The sequence below is a fragment of the Poecilia reticulata genome, linkage group LG12 (genome assembly GCF_000633615.1).
Source record: "Poecilia reticulata strain Guanapo linkage group LG12, Guppy_female_1.0+MT, whole genome shotgun sequence".
Lineage (NCBI taxonomy): Eukaryota > Metazoa > Chordata > Actinopteri > Cyprinodontiformes > Poeciliidae > Poecilia > Poecilia reticulata.
In genome coordinates, this window is record NC_024342.1 from 7355069 (window position 1) to 7376744 (window position 21676).

Below are 21676 nucleotides of genomic sequence, written 5' to 3' on the forward strand. Positions count from 1 at the left end.
AGCTCATAAGAACCCAAAGATGAGGGGTTTGGTTGCAGTGAAGAAGGACTTGAGATGTCCAAGAATCTCCAGTAAAGCACCAGGTCTCCCACTGAGGAGTGCACTTCAAAATCCTGTTGGCTGCAGCCCAAAGCTTGACGAGTATGGGTAACGGCGGAGCTAAGTGCGTCCGAATGCACAGTGTGGATGAAACGTTTTGTGCAAAAAAAAAAAAAAAAAGAGAGAAAAAAAAGGCAAAAGTCGTGGCATTTCTACATCACTCATTTCAATCACTTGATAGTTGCCATAGAGATTGCCAGGGTTGAAATGCAAATGTGAGAAGAAATACGCATACTAAATTTCCTTCCACTTCACCCAGACAAGCTTAGAACCGATTAACTGTTTTTTTTTGTTTTTTTTTTTACCTGAACTGACATAATTTGCTGTAATTCCACCCCAGTTCTATCTCCGCTCCACTCTGAGCTCGGCTTTTATCTAGCAGAGTTAAATCTGGGGCTCTGAATGTTCGTGTCGTATTCTCTGATCTCTGACGTGAGCCACATTTATTCATTTCCCCACATTTATTCATTTCCCTTCAGCTATCAATGATGCCTCGCCTCACAGATTTTAAAATGCTGAGCATACATGTTTGTTGTATTCATATTTTACTGTCGTGCCGTCACGTTCAACCACATCTCCGACACTTCGGTGACGCTGTAATTGTCGACTGTCTTCCTCCTTCAGGGCTTTCTGAGTCGACGGCTGAAGGGCTCCATAAAACGCACCAAGAGTCAACCAAAGCTTGACCGGAACTCCAGCTTCAGACACATCCTTCCCGGCTTCAGGAGCGTGGACAATGACAGGTGAGGTCTTGTTCCTTCTAGAAGCTTCTGTAAATCCTCGCTTGTTCTTGCATATGCACATGGTTCCTACATCGTTTTGGGGATGCATGAGCTTTGTACTTCATGATGATCGACTAATTTAAAGACAGTAGCGGAGGGCTAGACTCTCGGATGTCGGCGTCAAACGGCTTTGCTTTGCCTTTGGGAACATTCAAACACATTGCAGAAACAGAACATTTACTCAGCAATTGCAGGTATTTTAGGAACGGCTGTCGTCCCAAAATAGCTACGCCAGGGTTTGGATGATTGAGTAAACTTGTGTCACGCTGTCACATTAAAGAGAGGAGCTATTCAAAAAAAAAAAAGAGGTTGTCATGGCAAACTGTTGGAAATACTCTGCATGTTCTAATGAATAAACAATGCAATAGCATAATCTTTCAAGATGTCAAGTGTGAGCTCTACAGACGACCGGCTAATTACATCAAGTTAATGATTCTGCAATTCCTTCCTGTTACTGTCCTATTCCGTGGACAATAAGATGTGTCTATAAAAGATTCAAACATATAGTTTATCTGTAGATTTCATCCACTTAGTGCAGTACACACTACCAGTGGCATCAAACCAGCCACACATCATTTAATGTCTTTCCAGTTTGTATGCATGTATGTTTAATTTTGGGATTTTCTAGATAAGAAAACATCCACAAAACAGTAGTAATAGAAACAGTTGCATTTTCATGTTTTACATTCAGTTAAGAATAAAAAACAAAACAAAACAAAAAGAGGATTGTTTTTTTGGGGGGGAATTTTTTTGGAACTGATCCTTTCCGTTGATCCCTCTGCCTCTAGAGCTGCCGTTTAATAGCCTTTTGCCTCTGGCTGTGTTTACTGGCAGCAGATGCTAACCTTTGCTAATTTTTGCAGGTGTTCAGCTGCTTGGCTAACATTTCCCTCTCTCTCCCACTGTGCATAATGAGGAGGAAAAAAAAGCCAAATTATAGTCCAAGCAATCGCTGCCCCGTAATCACACTTCCTGCTCACTCTTTGTGAGGGTCTCTTTCTCATGCTTGCCTTCCTTCCTTCTTCCTTCTCTGGGAAAAAGCCAAGGTGTCCGTATGCGGGGTTTAATTAAAGAAAGCGCCGTGTTTGAAGGAGCCGTTCTATGGCGTTCCATTTCAAAACTTAGAGATGAGTTACCGCCTCGCTTCCCACTTTTAATGAGGCATTAACGTCACTGTCAGACTATCACAAGGGAACACTAGCCACTGTTAAGTGTGGAACACAGTGGGCTTTTTCTGTCCTTTGGGCTTTTTCTGTCCTTCAGTCGGACCGAATGAGCTCACCTCATTTGCTTTTTCTGCCCACTGTCTTTTCCCATCCTCCTCACCAATTCTTGCTTGTGTGTGTTTTTTCTTTCTTTCTTTTTTTTTGCCGTTCTGTTTCTGGTCTGATGTTTTGGACTCATCAACCTTCTGTTTCAACCATAGTTTTTTTCCCCCTCTATCTATCGGTGAGTAAAGCATCCCAAACTATCAGCATTTATGCAGCTCTCTGATAAAGCACTACAGAGAGGAAGGCAAACACCGGAGTGGAAATTGGAATGTCCTGGAGGTGTCTTATCTCTCCCAACACAGAACCGCCCACAATATGTACATGCACCTCAACCACAAAAAGCGAAAATTCATTACGATTGGTGTCCTTATAAACGAGTGGTTTTGTGATGTAGAAAAAAAAAAAAAAACCTGTAAAAAGCAAATTGCACGACGATTGGATAAATTTGTAGAAGATGCAGAGTTACAGAGAGCAGCGTGACACCAGGCAGTGATACTCGCTGTCAGCCTGGGAGCAGCCTCGCCGCAGGGCATCAAACACTGCAGAAGGTGACAGACTCTGGAAAAACCTGGAACTCGGAGATGATGAGATACAGGAGGGGAAGGGAAAGCAAGTAGAGAAGGAATCTCTCATCGCGACGGTCTACACGTGTGCAAGTGCGCGGCCGTGACTGTCAAGGATGCGTCACTTGTCCTTAAGCCGTGTAGCTGCAATCGTTTTACTTTAATTGTTTTGAAGGAAGCGGAGCACATGGCCTCGGGTGTCGACACACCAGACGTGATTTCGACTGCGTGTGGCGTTTGCCGCAATGATATTCTGAGGCCAGGTAGCCTGAAGGAGGCTCAAAAGCTGGACACGCTGCGGAGGAGCAGCTGCACACTCAGAATGAAAAATTCATCTGTATTAATCAGGGCCTGGTCTCTCGGCAGGCGCACTTATCTGCAGCAAAACAAAGCAGCAACACAGGGAAAGAGCTCGCAAACACTAATTTTCTCACCCCGTTCATTTGGAGTGTTTGTAATCAGACAAATATAGGTCTATGAGATATAATCAGGAAGTTTTGAGGGCGGTTTGGTTAATTTTTTAATCTGCTCTAAAATTGTGCAAGATCAATTTTCTAAGTGTTTTTGGTGATAATTTGTGCATTTTTAAACATTTTTATTTTGATTATAGTATCCACTAAAATGATAAAAGTGAGTTTTTATGTGTGGACAGAACTTTTACCATCTTTGCAAATTATACAATAAGGATGTTGATGTTTATATGGTACTAATTACCTGAGGGCAATAGGCTCAAACATTTGTTATTTTATCGCCTTTGCTAATATTTCGTCTAAAGTTCTATAAAGCTGATGAGCAGTTACTGAAAGACATTTTCTTTCTTAAGAGTTGCGTTTCTATGCTCACTCTGAAACCGTAATGGTTAGACAATATTCTCATAGCTTGTCCTGATAAGGGAGGGGCATTTTGTTTCTTTTTTTTTTTAAGATTTTTTTTTTTGCTCTAGTGGTCTTTATTTAATAGTTAATTGATAGGAAACTGGGTAATGAGAGAAGGGGGAGACATGCAGCAAAGGTCACCAGGGCCGGGAATCGAACCTGCGACAGCTGTGTCGAGGACTGAGGCCTCCATATGTGGGTTGTGCTTAACCCCTGCGCCACCACAGCACATCCAATTTTGCTTCATTTTTTAACTGAAGATAATAATCAACCACTTGGTTTCATCACTTCATTGCATGGGTAGCAGCTCTGCCTCCTCAATGTAAGCCAAGTCATCTCTGCCAAAGATCAGACTAACACACTGTAGCGCGGTTGCGAAACCTTTTTTATGGTGTTGAGCTCGGTTGTGGTGGTGGTCTAGTACACAGCCCTGTGGTACACCAATGCTGACGCCCTCATCGTCTGGGTTGTATCGGACAGGAGCTTCAGACTCCAGTGGCATCCGAACGGTGAGTGCAGTCTATTAGCCTGGAAACCAGTCTATTTGGATGAATGAAAGGCTGAGGTAGAATCCCTGCAAGGCAGCCTTGTGTATCGAACCCTCTGCTTCAGGTGGACAGGTTGGTGACTCTGCTAGCACGCTGATGTTTGTCCGAAGTAGGTGGCAGGTGTGCAATGACCTTATGCACATGTGTTGACATGATTGCCTTTGACAGAAGAACAACTAATTCAACTAGACAATCTATTGTGTTATGTCGCAGCTAAACACTGTATTTAAAGGTTATATGGTCAGCTTGAGGGAATCCGATAGCAGCAGACAGGACACGGGCAGAAACTCAAATGGCACTGTTCAACTTTTGCCCTCAACTTGTTCAGACTGATTAAGATTCCCTTTATGAATGCAAAGAGGTTTTCCTAGACGTTTGCAGTTATAAAATATTATCTTTGGATGGTGCACTAGTGGAGGTTACTGTGTCCGTGTCGATCTTGCTCCCTCCATCTGAGTAATCCTCCTTACTGGATTTGATGCAGCATAAAGGATTGCTGGTTTACAGCAGCATTGTCCCTGGCCTGGACATTGCAGTGTTGCTATCAGTAGACAAAAGGTGGAATTGATCCTTAGGCTTTCCACAAAGTACAAGCAGCATTGTTGTAAGTCATAAATATTAAATGGGAACTCTTGCTCTCATTTTTCTGATGCTTCCCTCTCCATTCCATCATGCACCGTATCGCTTATTGCTATGCAAGGTAATTAGGCATAGTTTGATCTCATAATTGGAGACTGAGAGATCTCACTCGGCGTGTGTTTTGTGTGTTCTGGTAACAGCGGCAGGTCGTCGGAAATGACTTGTGGAAAGAATGCTGCAGTAAAAAGGAAGCCCTTTTTTTTGTAATGGACACCAGGTCTGGATGTTCAAAGACAGCAACAGGATCAGATTTATTTGATCACCTATGAAAGAACTCCAGTATCTCTTTATGACCAGCTGTATTTTTACTGTTGTTTGAAAAAAAAAAAAAAAAAAACCCAAAAAACAACCAAAGAACAACAAAAAAAATCTGGGTGGTAAGATGGATGATGGAGGGTGATGGTAGAGATCTGTACATTAAACCAACTAGTAGTGACACCTAGAAAAGGATGATATGTCCTGCTGGTATTATAGAATTAATTAAAAATGTCATGATATCACGGGAAGTTGATTCAAAAACTAAAAACAAAAATGTTTAGCATTCGCTGTTTTTATTTAAAAAATAAGATATTTTCACTCCTGATTAAATTTAACACATAATAGTACATCAAGTTTTTAGTGGTTTTAAAGTGTTGGTAGCTTATATTCTAACTAGTTAGTCAGCTGAACCTTACTATATCCATTAAAATGCAATGTTGGTGTCCCAGTGTGCAGTATATTATGTGATGGTGACCTATCCAGAGTGAACCACCTTTCAGCTGCTGACCACTGGAGAAGGGCACCAGCCACTTGTGGATGCAGTAATTTTAACAAGCAGTGCGTTTGAGAACCATCATTGAAACCATAGAGTAATTTGCAGCGTTCATTTTGAATGCTTTGCAGTCTGAAAAATGAAAGATCACTTCTAATTAATATTTATCTGGCTTTTTTATTTTTATTTTTAAGGCTTTAGAGTCGTTTAAATAAAACTTGAGTTGTGAAATAGAATGATTTTTTTATTGTTTAATAGTGAAATTCACCAAGATATTTCCACAAATTCATTCACAGACTGGAGAAGGAATATGCGCAAATGGCTTCCTTGTTGACGTAGGTTTGTTTTTTTGTTTTTTTTGTAGGGACATCATTAAAACCTCTTGAACTTTTTCACATCTTTGCAGATTACATTTCCACACCTCGCCATATTTTTTTAGGGCTTTCATGTGACAAAAAGATGGTTTTCAAAAATAATAATAATACTAATAATTAAAAGATCTGAAAGGTTGCTCCTTGTTCTTCCTGGGAAAGTAACTCCATATCTGTCTGATTAGATGGAAAGTCATTTTAATAAATGAACATGCTTTGAAAGTTTCAGAGTTGCCTCATCTGAATCAGGATTCCCCCAAATGGATTTTAGGGGGCTTAACACGAATGGATGCCAAATGATTACAGGTTGTTTTTGTTAAAAAAAAGAAAGAACTCTTACCTCCTGAATTAATTACGTCTCTGTTTTGTTGATGGTATGAGATAAAGTCAAGGGGCAGGAATGTTTTTTTTGCAAGGCACTGGATAAAAAAAAAAAAAGAAGCAATTTTACTATTCCTGCGCCTGTATAATGACTTGCAGAGTAAGTATTTACTGTTTCTTGTGACAAAAAATAATCAATATTTTTATGACTTGTATTTTGTAAAGATGGAGTCCTTTAGTAAAATCTTCAACGACAGGCACTTTTGTTCAACCTCCAGTTAAAGATGTGAATCATACAAGAACATAATCAGATAAGTAAGCCGTCTGTGATGAATTCGGTTTATGTTTGCATGTTCTCGCCATGCATCAAAACAACATGGTTTAGAATAATAGACTTCAGCTCGAAAAGCATTAATATGAATTTTGAGGGTTGGGTGATTGCTTCTTCCCCCCTATTTCAGCTTTCTGTGGACTGGATGCCGTGTGGTAGTGTGACTGTGGAAGTAATAAAAAGAGAGAGAATGATGGAAAGAGCGCAGCAGTGAGGAAAAGACACATCCATCCATAAATCCAATAAAGTGATGACATTTAGAGTTATTAGATTCTGTAAACATTCCCCAGGTGGTCCCACAACAATATCCCACCTCTTTTGCTCCTTTTTCCCCGTCCTTTCCTCCGTTCTCTTCGGTTCCCCGTATGCATCCCGATCAGTCATATCATTATGACCATTCACTTAGTGTATGATCAAGTGTAAGACGGAGGCGCACCTTGCATGTTTTTTTTTTCTTTTCAGAAAACCATGCGTCTCTTTTTACTTCCAATTTAAAATTATGCTGCCTTGTGTCTCTTATTTGCAGCACATCTCAATTAAATAATTTTTGGTTGCGCTATTGGAAAATGTAAAGATGTTATGATCATTTTGCAATGCACTGTATTATCTGTAGTTTTTGGGATCATGCCCCCCGTCATCAATTTGTGGATTATTTAGTGTTTGCTTTTGATCATTTCCTTCATAATCCTCACCAGTAAATAAAGATCAAATCCGGAAATGATCCAGGAAAGCAAAAAAAAAAAAAAACAACACCAAATGTCAGCAATCAGATGCTCAGTTTTCACCACATCAGTAAAAAACAAAAGCCAAAAAAACAAAAATACATCAGCGTTTTCATTAGGTTTATTGCTGCGGCATAATTAGAGATGGCGATAGTACTTCTTCCTCCTTTCTCTTTTTGGCGCCGTGCCCCTGTTGCCATCTCATTTGCCATGCATCGGCATGATTTTGTGCCGATGAAACGCGGCTCTCGGGGTAATAATGGGTTTCACGGAGCAGATTTTTACCTAACACTGTGCGCTATTAGCCTCTATCCCACACAGACCCAAATGATGAACTCATCAGCATCCTCTCAGGCTCTAATGCCTCTAATTTGGGGATGATTATAATATCATTATTTCTCTCTGTTGGAGATTGTTTGGAGATGAGATTAATTTTTAGTGCAATGTTTTACGGAAGTTCCTCTGGAGACCTCGGTGCTTTTTGAAGCGATGGATATGTCATGTTTTTTCTTTGCTGCAGAGCTCTGCATTTTTAATTGCACTAGCGTCCTTAAGCGTTTTGTACAACTTTTTTTCTTTTTCAAAGTTATTTTTATTGGTATTGTAGGTGAATGTTTATGCTTCAGAACATTCCACACAATCTCTTGATCAGTGAATTATAGAATCAACAAATGGACAGAGTCAGGAAAAGCACAACAGCACAGGTGGAAAAGCCTTGACATAAATAAATGTATTATTGCAGTAGCAGAACCTTACAATGCAACAGTTGGATTAACCGTAGCTTTAATTTGAGTACATTTATTTAAGTAGAGTGAAAAAAACTCACCTTAGTATCTAATTGCTCTTTTTAACAGTATCCCCAGTTTCAGATTTAGTCAATTTATAATTTACATTTTAAGTTGCTGTGTGCCTAATAAGCCTTTACTAGTGTGTCTATAGTAAAAGCAATAAAAAAAATAAAGTTTTTTTTTTTTTGGAGACATCCAAGCACACATTAGCCATTTATTTGCTTTAGCAGTAGGTGAATTTATGAAGGTCCCGCTCTAAAGTTGTGACTTTTTTTCTGTCTTGTCCTGCTTTTCAGGCCACTTTAGAAACAAAGGGCCACTCTTGTTCTATGGAAACATTCATCCTCTGTGAACATTAGCATTTCCGTGATGTCAGCATAGTGCACTATGTCTTGGTATCGCTAAACTGTGTCACAGAACCAAAACAAAGAGTCAGCTTGAAATAAAAGAACTAAACTCCTACAGGGTATAAAAATCCCTTTGGAAATGTTTGCAGACTTAAGAAGCCCCTCAAAATATACAAACATTTTATTTTGCTTCTTTTAGGACTTTTGCAAAGACGTTGAGCCTTTAGCCTGTTCTTTCTTTCTTTGGAGCAACTGGAGCATAACCTTGATAAAATAATATGCACTGTTCTTTGCTTTCCTCTTGGTGCCGTCGAGATGGAAGACCACCGACCCACCCACCACATTCAGCGGCCATCAGTCAGGTGCTTCCCACCGATCTGAGTCGTATTCTCACTTTGTTCACAGCGAGTTATTTTAAATGTGATTCACATCAATGGTTAGAGCAAATGGGCTTTACAATAAAAAGTATAAAGTGTTTGTTGAAGTCAAACACATCTCATTTAACCCTAAGTGTGATTGTGATACTTTAGTCGAACCGAACATTGTATTGGCATGTTCCTGTAGAGCAGTGATCCCCAAACTACGGCCCACGGGCCGGATCCGGCCCGCCTCCACATTTGGTCCGGCCCCCTGAACAATACCAGTGAGCATTCAGATTTTTTTTAATATACTGTATTCTCCGGACTATAAGCCGCTTATATGTGGATTTTTGTTCAACCACCAGGGGGCTCTTTAGCAGGAAGTGAATCATTGGAAGTCAAAATTAGAAATAAAAGAAAAAAGTGCCCATTAAAACGGAATTAGGTTTTAATAGGGAATTGAAATTTGAGAAGGTTGTTGATCAGTTAAATAGCATTGAGGGGAAAAATAAGATTTTTTTTTTTAAATAATACTGGGATCATTATGAGAATTTGAGCCATATATATTAGGATCCAGTAGATGCCAGTAGTGCAACAATAATGGATGCAAGCTGCTGTTGAAATCTAAAGAAGAAGAAGCAGAAGAAGAAGAAGAAGGCGCCCATTTTCATTTAGCACATGTGCTGATCCTTCGTGTCTGCTACTAGCATGTATGCTTTTACTCTTACAGTTACCGTTCGGAAACTACCGTAATCAGTTCAGTTAAATATAATCTTGGCAACTTTTTCTTTTTCAACCCTAATAAATGTGATATTTAATTGACCTGTTATGACTCAAATTTTGGGTGTCCTCTGCTGCTGCTGCATCGTTGTGGAAAATCTGGAGTGGCAGAGATATCTGCGGCTTATATGTGTATGTTTACTGTTTTTTTGTTGCTTTTTTAAACTTTGAGGTTGTGGCTTACAGTCCGGTGTGGCTCATAGTTCGGAAAATACAGACTATAATCCTTCCTGGATTTTTTCTGTGAATAACCCACAGAGGGTTATTTGATTGTGCTTTCTGTTACAAACTGACTCCGGCCCCCCACCAGAGAAGGGAAATGTTATGTGGCCCTCACAGGAAAACGTTTGGGGACCCCTGCTGTAGAGTGTCGCAGTTTATCACCACTATGATCTTTTTAACAAATCACATGATTTGCAACACAGTGACCCCCGAGGCTATAGCTTGTAGGGCTGGCACCTGCACAGCTGGTGAGGTCTTTTGGGTTTGTTGATGTTTAACCCTCGTAGGGCTTCTGTGAGCCAGAGCCAAGCGTGCCAAGGGGGCCTTCGCTCTTTCAGTCCCTCCATGGGTAATGAGCTATAATGGATAGGACCAGGAGCGTGATGAGAATACAGAGGGCCCCATCAAAGCAGCGCTCTGCGCATCCTTTAAAAGAAAAAAAAGAAGACTGCTCAGTAGGCATGCAGCACACTCATTTAGTCGTTAATCCAACCCTAAACTGGTCAAAGGCTCTTTAGATGGCTGTTATAAAGAGATATAACTAATAGTATAAGGTGTAGAAGCTCATTATCCACAGCTGACTGTAACACCCTCTGAGAAAAGGGGGCACACAGAGGTGGAATCGTAATGTCTTTTGGAAGTGTATTTTCCTCAGGATTCTATAATACAGCAAGTTCAACCACATACGCGTATGTGCTACGGGAGTTAATTGGGAACTCTTCTACATCTTTTTGTGAAACTTTTTGTGAAACTGTTTGAAACTGTATGCACTGATAAAAGTTGACTTCTTTTATCCGTTGACAATACTGCGAATGGAGTTGGAGAGAATGCATCCAAGTGATTCTGTGACATTGGTATTACACTATGGTGATGAAAGGTATGGTTCGGATTGGTTTGCATTTTAGTTTTTTTTTTTCTAGAAATCAATAAAATGAAGGAAGGCTAATAGCCTGGAAAAGGGATTCCTCGTTTCAGCAGTTTCAAATAACTCAAGCTGAAAATGTTCATATCTACTCTCTATAACAGCATGTAAAATATTTACATCTACACCAGAGATCATTGAACTTCCTGCTTATTTTATTTTATTTTTTTTATCAACCAAATGACATCTGAGTCAGAATGCAAACTTATCTTGGTAGATGATGTCTGCTGTATCGATTCATCTGATCAGCTGGTCATGAGTCTGTCAAAAAGATAAACAGAACATTAACTTCATACATGTGAATCAGTCACTGAAGTCAGACACTAACTACAAATCAGAGCTAGCAGCAACCCTGATGTTAGTAGGCCACTCGATATAAAAAAAAAATGTGTTGACCTATGTTAACTATTTATTAGCACCTCTGATAGTTTTAATCTTTTTAAACCAATGGCTGGTATATTTCTATTTCCATTTGTGTTTTTGCAGATAAACTTGAAATGTAAATGTGACAAAAGTCAAGCACCTGCAGAATCCAGACTAGAGTAGAACGCCCAACAGGGGCGTGATGTCAGTCCCAGATCTGAGCTTTCACTTCAGAGACAAATCGGACCGAGCCTGGAAAAGCACAGCAACTTACTGTCCGTGATGCCATTGCAAAAATAATAGCCAGTCTCAATCCTCAACATCCGCAGCCTACTCAGAAGTGTGAAAATGTCAGCAGGCTTTGCCACAGTAATCCCACATAGAAACACTGGACTCTGGCTGGCAAAAAAAAAAAAAAAAAAAAAAACAGCTGTAAACTGTCTCTTACAAAGCTGTAAGAGATTAATGTTAGCTAGTATTATCCATCAAACAATTAAATAACTTTTTCCCCCCAGTTTGAATTGTTTTAGAATAGCTTAAAGCAGCTAAAAACAATGATCCGTCTGTCCGGCCATTATTCTTTCTTCCCTGTTGCACAAACTCAGAGCTGTGTGACATCTATCTTCAACAGGTAAAGTAACTATTGCCGACAATAACCTCACATAACCTCTCTTCAAAAATTGCAAGCCCTTTAAAGGGCCCACTGGATTGCCATGGTGATAAGCTTAATGCATTTTTCCTAGAGTCGTCTTTGTGAAAAACCCTTACCTTCCATTTTACTCAATTTTGTTATGTCCTGCTGAACCTTCTTTTCAGTCACCCACACAGACTTTTATTCCAATTTAAAAAGCTTATGCAGTCTTTTAGCCTTTCTTAGTCAGCCTTATAGGAGGCGTAGAAATAGCTTCACATTCACAATGGAAGTGGTAATAGAGTCATTAATATTATTGATTATGACTGACAGGATGTTTAACTAAAGTTTTCTTTTGCCTACATGAGTTATAAATGTGTATGTGAACGTGGAAACCTCACCTAAAGATTTTATTGTTAAGTCTGGCTGAGAGAATGAAGCAGAGGTTCGACTCTGCCAGCCACCATCTTCCAATTCATTAAGTTCAGAGGAAAAACTCAGGCCTGAAAATCACTTTTCCAGCTCCAGCAGTATGGTCAGTAACATTCCTGCTTCTATTTGAGAGTGGGTGATAGCCCAACACCGACTTTGGTTGCTAAATTGAGCTTCACGGCCAAACTGGCTCTCAATCAGCGAGTACTTTTACGTTTTATAGGGACCGATCCCAGTTGCTTCTGGCTTGAAGCTTTTAAAACAATCCTCCCTGTGACTCTCCATGCTGTTTAAAGATTAGCACGGCAGACCAAAGCCGTGAAAGGAAGGTAAAAGAGTTATATCTTCTTATAAACTTGCACCCAATGCTGGTATACATGTTTCCTTTATTGCTCACCTCCCACTGTGTGTCTTCCAAACATTACTTCATTGAGGTCAAACTGTAAGAGTGATGTCAGACGTCTTGCATGTTTTAAATGTGCCCCTGCTCCAACGCAGCTAATTCAAATGTCTACATTAGCTTGTCTGCATACTGTTTAGTCCTTATATGGAGCGGTATTCAGTGTCTAAATTAAAGCTATTGCACACCCAGCGGTCCTTACATCATTTCCGCAGCCAGCTACTGATCTTATGACAGGCCGGCACTGGTAGATGAGTAACGACCACACCAACATTAGCATGGATAGGCTAGCAACTAGCATGCTTAGACTACAACATTCTTACATGCTTAGATGCGACAACGCTTGTGACACACGATTTCTTTCTCCAAAGGAAACTTTATCTAGAAAAATGGTTAGCATACAGTTTGGCCTGTCAGGATAGCAAATTTTTCTGGATGATTAATTGTCCCAGAAGTTATTGCCGTAAACTATAATATTGTTGTTTTGAGACCATTTTAAAGTAATGTATTGGTAATGGCGTAATAATTCAAGAACACATTCTTAAAGATTAATAAACTTTAAATCCTAACAAACATTTAACACAGGAACGGGAAGACCTTTTAAGTATCCAAAAATAAGTAAACAACACAACAGACATTAAAAAACAAAATTAGTTATGACGTCTTTGTAAACAAATCTGTCCTTCAAAAAAAGGGTTAGTTGAGACCAAAACACCACACTGGAGAATTTTGTCTTCCAGATTTTAGCAGAAAGAGCAAAAACGATAAATTGTCCAAATAGAAATTATTGATCTTGCTTTAATTTATCATGCGATGAATTGATTTGTAGTTTACTGTGAAAGGCCTACATTGTCGTGATCCGTATTTCTATGTGTTTATTTTTGAGTTTCTGTGTGATCCTGTTCCCTGTTAGTCCTGTCTCTGCGTCTTTCCCCATTGATTGTCTCCCAGGTGTGTCTTGTTCCTGTGATTGCTCCGTGTGTATTTAGTCTCACCTGTTGTCTGTGTTCTTCGTCGGGTCCTTGTCTATTGATATCGTATGTCTCCGTGGCTGCCAGTTTTCCTCGTGCTGTTCCCCGCTGTTCCTTGTTGTTGGGTTTATTCATTAAACATATTATTTTCATCACATCCTGGGTCTATCTGTGTCCACTTCCTCACCGCAACCTACCAGCTCATCACATACATATAATATCTGCAGGCATCATACATTTAATTCATTGACATGTTCTTTTGACTCAACTTGATTCAAACCATAAACACACCGTACAGTACAAAGATAAAGTTAGCTTCCGATTGAGGCAAGAAAGTTACATTTTGGTCTCATCTGCCCACAGCGCCTGCTTACTTGTTTACTATGTAAGCAGTAAAGGAGTTCATCAGCCAGTTCATCAGCCCAAAAAGCAGTGACATACTGTGACAAATATGTATGTTCTTCATAGTTTTAGTCATGAACATTGCCCAGCTCTACATGATCCCCTTTAATATTCAACAGCACATATTTACTCCATGATGCCTGGAATTGGTAGAAAATGCTGCAGGCCTATTACTAACTGGCAATAGAAAATATGAGCGTATTACTCCGGTGCTGAGTTTGTTGCACTGGTTAGGGACTAAATCGCCATAAAACCAAGAGGAGATTGATTGTTCTCAGATTTCACTGCTCTATAGCTATAGAACAATCTTTCCCTCAAGTTATTTTAGTGTTTGTCTACTCATCTTTATTCACCAGTTTTTAACTGTATAGGTAACTGACACTGTTATCTATTGTCCTTATTGCGTTTTTGTTTTTGGCATGCCCTGTTTTTAAAGTACTACATAAATAAAGTATAGTATGGTATGTTATGGCATATGTGTGAGGCATGTTTCTCTGTGATAAAAATAATTTGTGTAAAGCATACCATTATTAAGTCCTGAGGACTACAAAAAGTAAGACACAAATCTTGTTCTCTCCCAGTTTTACAGTGACAGTAATGTGCTGTATCTCTGGAGATTTTTCTCTTTTTTTTAGTATGTGGTTGTAATAAAATGCAATAAAATATCAAGTGAAGGATTGTCGCTATTTTATAATTGGAAATGATTGATATTCTTTTAGGAGAAGTTTACAGATACTTCTAAATAGTTCCATATTTAAAAGTCATGGCAGATTCATTGTAGTTTGTTTTTGACCCACGTGTAATTAAACTTCTGCCATCTGTATTCCTACTATTTCCATTCAGAGGCAAAGTTGATTTGATTGAAATTAGCAGAATTTCCTGAAAAAGACAGAAGAATGGCAAATGTTCTTAATTCAGAAATATAGGAAGTCAAAGTTTCTTATTTTTGCGTCTCGCTCCACATAGCTTCCCTTCTGGGTTGGATGAGACGGATTCTGAAGTCACAGCTACATCTCACCTCGCAGACTCCTCTCCTGTCTCCTTCATTTACATAATACAAGATTTACATAAGGAAAGATAAGACTTGTAAAACTTTTATTCCCCCTCCATGACTGACACGGTCTATTAAACTAACTGACATTCTCGTCCCCTATCGGACCTAAAAAGCGCTGAAGTGCTTGTTCGCTGCCCTGAGAATTAGAAATGAAAAGATGGATGCTGCCATAAAAGATAAGGAACAAGACAGATGACACTCTTAAATAAAAAAGAATAAAAAAGGACTGTTCTGCCATCGGTATCATTGAAAGCTAGCCTGTGTCTTGGTCAGATGCTCACATTTTTAAGTTAAAGAAATCACAAAGTTAAAAACTTTTAATTTTGATGCTCATCAACAGTGGAGTACAACTGCTGAAGGCTGATATTAAATATGGTAAGATTTTTCTTTTAATGTTAGTGTTGAAATTAGCTTTTGCTTCAACTTGATTTAAAAACAGAAATGTTACGTCACAAGTTGCCTTTTCCTCTGAATTGAATGGAAGTTGAGCTTGGTGGATTTAAATCTTGAGATTATCTCACTTATTCCTTCTTTAGATCCTTTCAACGTCAAATCTCAATGGATGTTTGAGGAAGAGATGATTGAGTTTAGCAGCTGCGGCAGCTTGAATTGGCCTATTCCAGGTGCAGCTAATTTGTTCGATAAAAGTGGGATGGTGGTATATAATTGGTTTCGGTGTGGGGAGGGTGCATCTGTAGGCTTCTTTAATTGGATTAAGGAAACCTAAAAGAATTTTCCGTTCTTGATTCTACACTAATAAGATGACAGGATAGAAGAGAGAGAAACGGGTCAAAATGGTGTGTATCCAGTTGGATGAAGGATTAAAGACATAGCCACACATTTTTCTTTTTTAATACTTGCTGTGTGTGATTCTTATTGTGCATTTACACCAAATGCGTTTCGTGCGTCGGGTGCGTCTGGTTTACATTGAAAGTCTGTGTGGAGATGCGTCGAGCTTCCATTGCAGCACATCTAGAGCAGCACGATTTGAAACTTTTTGAGCGTTTGATGCATCAAGCCTGAACAACAAACAAGCCGACAACCAAAAACAACGAGAGATTTTGACGCATCTGATGCGCCCTCGACGTGCTTGCATGTAGACTTTGGATGTAAACCAGATGTGCGAAATGCATTTGGTGTGAACGTACTTAGGTTATTAGCATGACACACTGTAGAGCTCAGTTTTCAAATTTGTTGGTTTCTACTATGCTGGCTTTAAAATTTGAAGCCTCACCTGGGAAAATTGATTTATAATTATGAATGACCAGGGGTGAGTCAGAGACCCGCTCACCTTTTGGGTTTTAGAACGTAATTGTTTTGTGAAAGGGGCAATTAAAACAACCGACGTTCAACACACTTTTCAGACTTTTCTTTGTGAAACGTTTTCAGAACCACATATTCTTTTCCTTTCTGTTCACAGTTAGACTTCAGTCTCCTATTACCATAGTGAAGATGGTGGTTGTAATGTGATAAAAATGACTTGAGGCTTGAAATGTTGAGGTGCTTTTTTTGTTGTTGTTTGAAAAGGAAACAGGTGTCCATTGCACTTTGCGCAATTTGTTCATTTCACACCAGCAATGCGTCAGCGACGGCTGCTATTGTTTTAAGAACAAGAACGGTAAAGTAGGTGTTTTCGGTCCGAGCACATCCTGTTGTGTGATCATCCAACTCGCACAGGGTCTGGTGTGTATGTGTCATGTGTTTGTGGGAGGGGAGGGGAAGAAGAAGTAAGGGTGATGTCATATTTGATGACTTCACTTCAGATGTGCCAGGGAGTGCGAGAGCATTGCACTGCCCTTTTCTTATCAGGGTGCCCTGCCATGTCTTTCATCCTCCCTATGCCAGCCCTGCCAGTCCCGTACTTCCAGAAATAGACTCAAGCTTCACTCTTAACTCCCCTGCCAGCCCACCAGTCTGATCTCAAAATCCTCCCACTTACATTCCAGTCTCGCCAATATCAAGCCTGTGGCTGAACTCATTGGCTAAGTTACTTTGCCAGAGCTTGAGACCATACAGTCTCTCAGCTGACCTGTTCATATTATGGCATGGTTGGCAGCACATGTACCTCCCTCATCCTCCCACTGACAGCGGCGACAACAGCAAAGAGGAAACACCTCGCAGCAGAGCCAGCAGGACGTGGAACGCACAAACACACACTCTCACTCCCACTGGAGCCACACTGAAGGGGGAAAGCTAGGCTGCACTACACACATTTGTGATTTCCCCCTCCACAACGCACACACAGAGACGTTGGCTCCTCCCTTTGCGAACAGAAAGAGGTGGGAGGTGCAGTCAATCACTGAGAGTAAGTGGAAGGGGCTTTAGCAGGACTTGCTCAGAGGGCGGGGGAGGCGCGACAAATCCTGTTCATTTTCTCCAAATAAATATTGGAGGCACACATCAGGATTCCTTTATCCGGAGCGAGGGGGGAATAAGCAGAGGAAGATAAAGGGCGTGCGTCTGATTTTGGAGGCAACACAGGAAGTAGGGCATGCTCGGCACAGGGGTGAGGAAGGGAGGGTGGGAGAAAGAAAAGGAGGAGAGGGAGAGCTTTGTGGTGCTTTTTCTCCACCCCTCGTCTTAAAGGAGCAGCAAAGAGGAAAGATAGACAGACACAGTCGGTCAGAGGGAGAGGAGAGGACCACAACTAAAGACGTTTGGAAGGAGGTCTGCATCAACAGCATAAAAAAAAAGTGGGGGGGAATGGAGCTCTGAAATTACATGTTTCCCTAATTTTTCTCTGGCTTTTTCCTCCTCCTCCCTTCCTCCCCCCACCACCACCACCACCACCAATTCTGGCTCAGTCTGCTTATTTTTCCTCAACTCTGCGAGTGTTATAAGACTCTGACTATGCTTGGTGAGTGTTATCCGGCTCTTCACATGTCATCGTGCCTTGTCATCCTTTGCGAGACGGGTCGTTTCGTGCGAACGCGTGTGGCCACTAACGGAGATGTGAATGCAGGCGGCTCGCTCCAAACTGCTTCCACTCCCGTGAATTTGTGTGCGGGTGATGCTCCAGCTGCGCGGTGTGCTCCTCAGTCACCAGCGACGTCCTGACCACACACACAGACTCGCAACGGCTGTTTGCATTGCATGGTCAAGACGGAGCAAGCTATCGTGACAGATTTTTATAGAGGCCATAAAAAAAAAGCCACTGTGTGCTTTTGTTCTGTTTTATATGCTCGTTTGGGAGCGTGGAACTCGAATGTGGGAACGTCACACCAGGCTGGCCTGTGTGACGGAGGGGCTGCCAGCTAACGCAAATCAGATGACTGGGCCACATTGTGAGGTCAGCTGCTGGTTCTGGCCAACAGTTTCGGTCCAAGTAGATTAGCTATGAAAAAAAAAAAAAAGCAATGAGGGTAGTCTATTGTTGGTGGCTTTTAATCCATGATGCAGTGTTTCTTCTTTGATGATGTGAAATTGAAATTGATGGCTTTTCTTCAAACTTTAGAAGTTTAACTCTGAATTAAACATCACAACAAGGATCATTTTTTGCAATGTGTGGCGGAGTCTTTATCAGCCTGTCCTGATATTGATTGGAGCCTAAATAGACCAATAAATGCAGGCTACTCAGATGTTCATGGCAATGTAAGTCGTAAAAGGAGACCCTTACATGCAGAAAATTGGTAAGCAGCTGTATATCATATTTGTTTAAGTCAATGCAGTGTTACTGGATTTATTTGATCATCAAAAAACTAGAGTGATAAATATAATTTTCGAGGGAAATATGTATATTTGTGCTCTAAGAAAATCAGGAATTCAAGATTTTAAACTGCTTTTCTTCAATTTCTTCAATTTTCCCCAGAACTGATGGTTTTTATGTTCTATTCAAGTCAACCTGACAACTTAATTGAATTTCGTACATTTATGCAAATCTATCCTGATCCGCTAAGAGCTAATCTGATGAAAGTCACCAAAAGTGATTTGATTTGTGTTCATAAATAAGCACATTAATTGAATAAAACCACTTACCAAAGTAAGAAAAAGAAAATCTAAAAGTTATTAATAAAGATCATCTGTCGTCTCAAGGTACTGCAGAAAACAAGTCCACCTGCACTGAATCCAGTTTGGTCCAAATGAATTTCAAATCAAAAATTTCAATCCAATACAATCAATCAAATTCAAGACAAATAACATACAGTTCTGTTTATTCCGAATTTTAATACAATACAGTGAAATTTAGCTGATCATTTAAAGCTAGTTAGTAAAAAAAACTATATATTTTTGATTGCAGCCTAATTCTGACCAAGCATGTGACGACAGCAGGAAGGAACCACATCCACCCTATCCTGGATTAAAATGTGCAGCCATCTGTTACGGCTTTATTTGAGGATACAGGACCATGATAGACTACGCATACCTTCTAAAAGAAAAGTATGCGTAAAAAAGAAAAGTAAAAGTTACTTATAGTAATACCTCCATTAGTGGTTTTGTTTAGGATAAAAAAAGCAAATGAGCACATAGGGACTGACGTAGGAGTACATTTAAAAAAACAAACAAACAAGCAGTTAATATCGCGCTACATCGGTGGTTTTTCTCCAGGACAGAAACACGGTTAAATACAGACGAATTGAGCCATGAGTTCCCTCTGTGGAAATGCAGTGAAATCTCACTTTTTTTCCTTACGTCTTTGGAACATAGAAAGAAATGTTGCACCAATCGCATAAGCGGGTAAATTTAGTTTCAAGTTTTACACAAAAGACTTAAATTAATCCAGTTTGGATTTGAAAAGCACTCCGATTCCACTGAGAAAGCTATTTTCTGTTTTGACAAAGCAGTAATGGTTGTCTGATGGTTGGTAATTTGTGTGCTTGTTTGCTGCAGCATGCTGTTGATGTGGGTTTCAGAGCTCAGCTAGTGTCTTGTGTTCTTGAGGCTTAGATAAATAGTAATAATAATAAAAGAAACTGCTTGAATTCAGCGTATTGTGCTAAAAACATTTGGAGCACTCAATGTATGGACTGTACAGCTGTTTACATTATGAGCTTTCATTGTTTTCCTCTCTACTTAGCCAGTGGCGGTATTTCAGTTCGAGCTGATGCTACTGTACATACTGATGCCTCTTCACATGTAGTATCCAGAAGCCTGGGTTTGTTTTGTGTGTGTGTGCGTGGGGGTGCATGCGTGTGTGTGTTTGCTCACAGCTTGTTAACAAGTAGACAAGAGATGTTGGTCATTTCTGCAGCTTCATGGCCATGCAGATGTTGTGGAGGGGTGAGACAGCGAGGCCAAATGTGGATAGAAGAAACTAGTCGCTGTAGGAAGAAGACTGAAACAAAACAACAGTCGTCGATTGTTTATGCTCTAGTATTTTCCGCACTTGTTAATTCTGGGTGACTAAACCTTTTATGCACCTTCCAGACAGTTTCTTCTCACTTCAAAAAATGATCACAGGGCCGTTCGGCTGATGATGTGATTAAGTACTGGCCCATATATTTGGTGCGTTACGTGTTATGCAAGAATGAATACAGCGCTGCTTTGTAATCTGTCCTCCCAATGCTCTGCTTCCTGTCTGTTCTCCTCTTTTTTTTGTGGAGTGTTGTGTCTCTCTGTAAGTACTCTGTCACACTGTGGATCATCTCTGTGATGTACATTGATTTACTGGAAGCTGATGAAGTGGAGCGGAGCATTTGATCAGACACAGGGACATGGAAAGGAGGGAGGGAGGGAATGAGTGGCTGGATGGACGAGCTGGAGGTTGATGGTCCACTTCTGGTTTCAGAAGGGCACAGTTCAACACTTAGTCTGAACAAAAACAAAAAAATAATCTGGTCAACTGGAAACACAAAGAATATTTTCAGATTGGTGCAATGCAAGTATTAAAAGATCACACAAACCACAACAGTATTCATTGTGGAAGTTAGTACTGCTTAAAGAAGCGATAATTGCTTTCTGAGATGTTTGAAAATAAAAACAAAGTGGTGACAGCTTAAAGTTATCAAATGTGAAAAGTTTTAATAAAACAAACAGGCTCAATTGACATATCTCCATATATAAACAAAATAGCTCTATAGGTAAAAGTGGATCATTATGAAATTATACAAGTGTTGTTAATAATAAATGCATTAAATGCCAAAAGAGATGGTGTACATTTAGCTGTGTGTTCTAGTTTTTTTCCCCAAGCTTTCCCTAACATAGCTAAGCATACATGAACAACCTCCATGAAAAAAATAAATACATAAAAAAAAATACAATATCATGAAAAACAAATGGAGGACTGGTGTATAGATAACATCTAAATAACTCAAAGTTCAAAACAATTAGTACAGAGAGTCACACAAATTCTGGACAATTTACAACAATACATTTAACCCATTTAACCCAGATATTACAATTTTTTTGCAAGCTGCAATCTACCTGAACAAGTAATTCTTTCCACCTTAAATAAATCTTATATGATCTGGTTCCAGTCATTCAGGGATTGAGCTGCTATGCTTTGCCATTTCCTTGGGTGTTCTAGTTCTTAAAGAGAAATGTATCAATTGGCTAAAATTTTACATCTGCCAATCAGCGCTTTAAGAAAAACAGAATAAAAACTGTACCTGAATTTCTGCTTGGTGTATTTTTATTTACTCCATTCAGTCAAATTTTCTTTAGATTTTTAATATTTCGAACCACACTTACAAGACGAATTACATTAGATTTAATCATCAGATGGGAAGATGGGATTTAGGTTTGTTTAAGTCAAAAATAATCTGATGAAATATCCACATCTTCAAAAAAAAAAAG

General features: G+C 39.8%; 1 protein-coding gene across 10 annotated transcripts in view; it reads left to right on the plus strand.

Annotated features, from left to right (window-relative positions):
• The window catches only part of LOC103473386 (disabled homolog 2-interacting protein), a 183964-nt gene that overhangs the window by 89005 nt on the left and 73283 nt on the right, over window positions 1-21676 (plus strand). For 7 of the 10 annotated variants that reach the window (XM_008423605.2, XM_008423606.2, XM_008423607.2 and 4 more), the window contains one exon: window positions 724-842. In XM_008423605.2, the coding sequence (XP_008421827.1) occupies window positions 724-842 (119 nt within the window). Of the gene's footprint in view, window positions 1-723; window positions 843-17238; window positions 17802-21676 lie in introns of those variants that run through there. The other 3 variants (XM_008423614.2, XM_008423613.2, XM_008423615.2) reach the window with 3 other exon arrangements.